Consider the following 3,063-nt stretch of genomic DNA (forward strand, 5'->3'; position numbering starts at 1 on the left):
TTCAAAAATTTGGAATCCCTTGATGAGAACAGATGAATGATTTAAAAATCTTGTGAGGATGAGAAAGAATTTATGGGAAAATGCAATGGCGAATTGTATGCTGCTAATGGAATATGTCAACAGGCCTATGAGAATTGGATTGAGCTGAGAGCGGAACCAGGTAAAGAGGTAACACTACTAGGGAAAACCCTAGTAGTAGCACGGGTTTTCAGGCTATCAGCAGCGCGGGCAGCCGCGCTACTACTACGGCGCTACAGCTAACTGTTAGTAGTAGCGCGGTCTGTACCAGCGCTACTACTATTGACTATATCAGCAGCGCTTTTCCGGAACGCGCTACTATTAATTAGCTGTAGCGATTTCCTAGCCCCACGCTACTGCTATATCTTTCATCATTTCCCCCTGGCTTCCTACCCCGTTTCAGCTTCAATAAATTGCAATTTCCAGATACTAGGTACTACTAGATATCAATTTCATAAAGCATTATAGGTACTAGGTAGTACTCCCTCGGTTCCAAATTACTCGTCGTGGTTTTAGTTCAAATTTGAACTAAAACCACGATGAGTAATTTGGAACGGAGGGAGTACTAGATAACAATTTCATATATACTCAACATGCATCCTCAAGCAGTACTAGGTGATATCGACGACGATCATCATATGTAGTCCTAGATGATATCGACGACGATCATCATGTGTAGTTCTACATGATATCGACGACGATCATCATATGTAGTTCTAGATGATATAGCCACACACACATATGTAGTTCTAGATGATATCGACGACGATCATCATCCTCAAGCCTGGGCGGTGGGTGTTCCTGATAGTAATTAGGATGGCCTGTCCAACATGAAGATTCTTGCCAACGAGGAATCTCTTCCACCAAACCGAGTTTAAGTGTGTGCGACCGTCTGTGTCCATGCGGTAAGTACAGGTGGTGACGGAGCCCCTTGCGGTAAGGCGTAGTCCAGCTGAGCCTTCTTCATCAGGCTCGATACCACAACTCACAGATAGGTTCTTTGGCAATTTCTGAATAAGAAAAACATATCAATTAATAAATAGCCTCGCACATACTCTTGCAAATATATTTCTATTAAGTATAGATTTCTACACTATCAAAAGACACAGTACTACACATTTGTACTAATTAAGCATTAATTCTACTAATAAGTATATATGGATTATCTACACTATTAATAGTTCCTTGGATTCTACACTAATAAGCATGTGATCAGACTCTACACTAAAGCATATCATCGACTAGATTCCACACAGCATATCATTGGACTCTACACTAAGCATATCATCGGATTCACTAAGCATATCATCGGATAATTTGCATTTGTAAGTATAACAATAAAGCATATAAATCATCAAATTACTACAGTCAGTATAACATACCATTTCATGCCGATCGACCATGGTACTTGTCAGGCGGGTCACGAATGGCACCCCGACAAAGTCATCACGTGGCGGAATTATGTCCCATAGGTTGCACACCTCCTCCTCGCTCAGCCTCATTCTTTGAGCTACGATGGCTTCATGAAGTGGGTTCTCATCATCTTCATCGAGTGGGTCCTCATTATCCTCATCATCTTCGTCATCTTCATCATCTTCCACCAGGTTGATATAAATGACAGTCAGCTTGGGTCTTTCTGCTCTGAAGGAGAAGCTAATGAACTCACCACCAGTAAGACGCATGCGGGCGAGGAAACGGGCCCATCCATCTCCTCCAATCTGCGACATATTGCGTCCTTTCTCGACCTCCATAGTGTACGCCCCCCAGGAGCCTCAAATGTCATAGTGTATCCTGTCATCTTGTTGAATTTCAACCTCACATTGCATGGGACAATCTGTGTAAAAAAAAGCAAAATGACACAATGCAGTAATGCCAACACTAAAAATAAAATAGTTGTTACCTTTCATCTAATTTCTTACCGCCGCATGACGAAAACTCGGTTGGAAGTAGATGCCGAACGGCTTGCCAGTTGCAAGGCTACTGGCGCACCTTGACTTGCACAGTCGACATGGTGGTGGTGGTGGCGCCATTTTCCTAAAGCAATATGAGCAAAGGATTAACGATCCACTTCACAGGAAAGAAAAGCGGTAGCATGTGATATTTTTGGTTCTTCTTCAGTTATATTTTCATAGTGGAACCCGATCCCAAAAAGTAAACAACAAGCTCTCAATTAACTTACTAACACCTTATATAATAGAACCAACAGCTAGCAGGCAAATGCCAAATCAGCCAACAAGTTCTCAATTAGCTTACTAACACCTTCTAGAATATCTCTAGATGAAGAGATTCTTCCGCGAGAAGCAATTTGATGGACAATTATAATCCTAAGATCTAGTAACATACAAGATGACAAGGTATCACCTACGAAAGCATTTCAGTGGCACCTATTGCCGAAAAAACTATTTGGCCCCTACCAAAGGTATAATCCTAAGATCTGTAGTAAGTTATCTACCAAATCAAGGTACCACCTACCAAGACACATTTCATCTAATTTGGCCCCTATTGCCTAAGATAACTGATTAAAAAACAAGTGGCAAATTTAATTGGGATTAACTTAGCACTTGCAAACTAAATACTTGTATCAAAACCAATATCTAGCAGATCACGGTACCACCTACCAAAGCATTTCAACTAAATTGGCACCTACATTTTGCAAAAAATAACTTATTACAGAAAAACAAAAGCATCTAGTTATCCATATGAAATTCGTAAGCCCTCGCTGCATCTAGGTAGGGCAGCCCTCGGGGGTGCTGTCGAGGAGGGGGGATGGCATGGTGACCTCGGTCGGGGGTGCTGACGAGGGGAAGGTCGGTGACTTTCCTACGAGAGGGGGCGACGACAGCAGCCGGTTAGGGGATCAAGGGCGGTCGGCCAAAGGCGCCCGGCCAGAGCTCACGGGTAGCGACGGAGTGGGCGGCGAGAGGGTGGAGGAGCAGCGGAGGGGCGGCGAGAGGGGAGCATTACCTGCGACGGCGGTGGCGGAGGAGAAACCCTAACCGCAGCTGCCGGCGTCAGGCGGAGGGGGACGATTGAGAGATGACCGTG

General features: G+C 43.9%; 1 protein-coding gene across 1 annotated transcript; it reads right to left on the bottom strand.

Moving 5' to 3' along the window:
* Window positions 1-344: 344 nt before the first annotated feature.
* Window positions 345-1,843, bottom strand: LOC141021030 (uncharacterized). Its single transcript, XM_073495964.1, has 2 exons — window positions 1,401-1,843; window positions 345-1,028 (listed from the first exon to the last, which is right to left on the bottom strand). The coding sequence occupies exons 1-2, from the start codon at window positions 1,767-1,769 to the stop codon at window positions 768-770; spliced, it is 630 nt and encodes a 209-aa protein (XP_073352065.1). The 5' UTR covers window positions 1,770-1,843; the 3' UTR covers window positions 345-767.
* Window positions 1,844-3,063: the final 1,220 nt, after the last annotated feature.

This window comes from Aegilops tauschii, chromosome 3 (assembly GCF_002575655.3).
Source record: "Aegilops tauschii subsp. strangulata cultivar AL8/78 chromosome 3, Aet v6.0, whole genome shotgun sequence".
NCBI classification, from domain to species: domain Eukaryota; kingdom Viridiplantae; phylum Streptophyta; class Magnoliopsida; order Poales; family Poaceae; genus Aegilops; species Aegilops tauschii.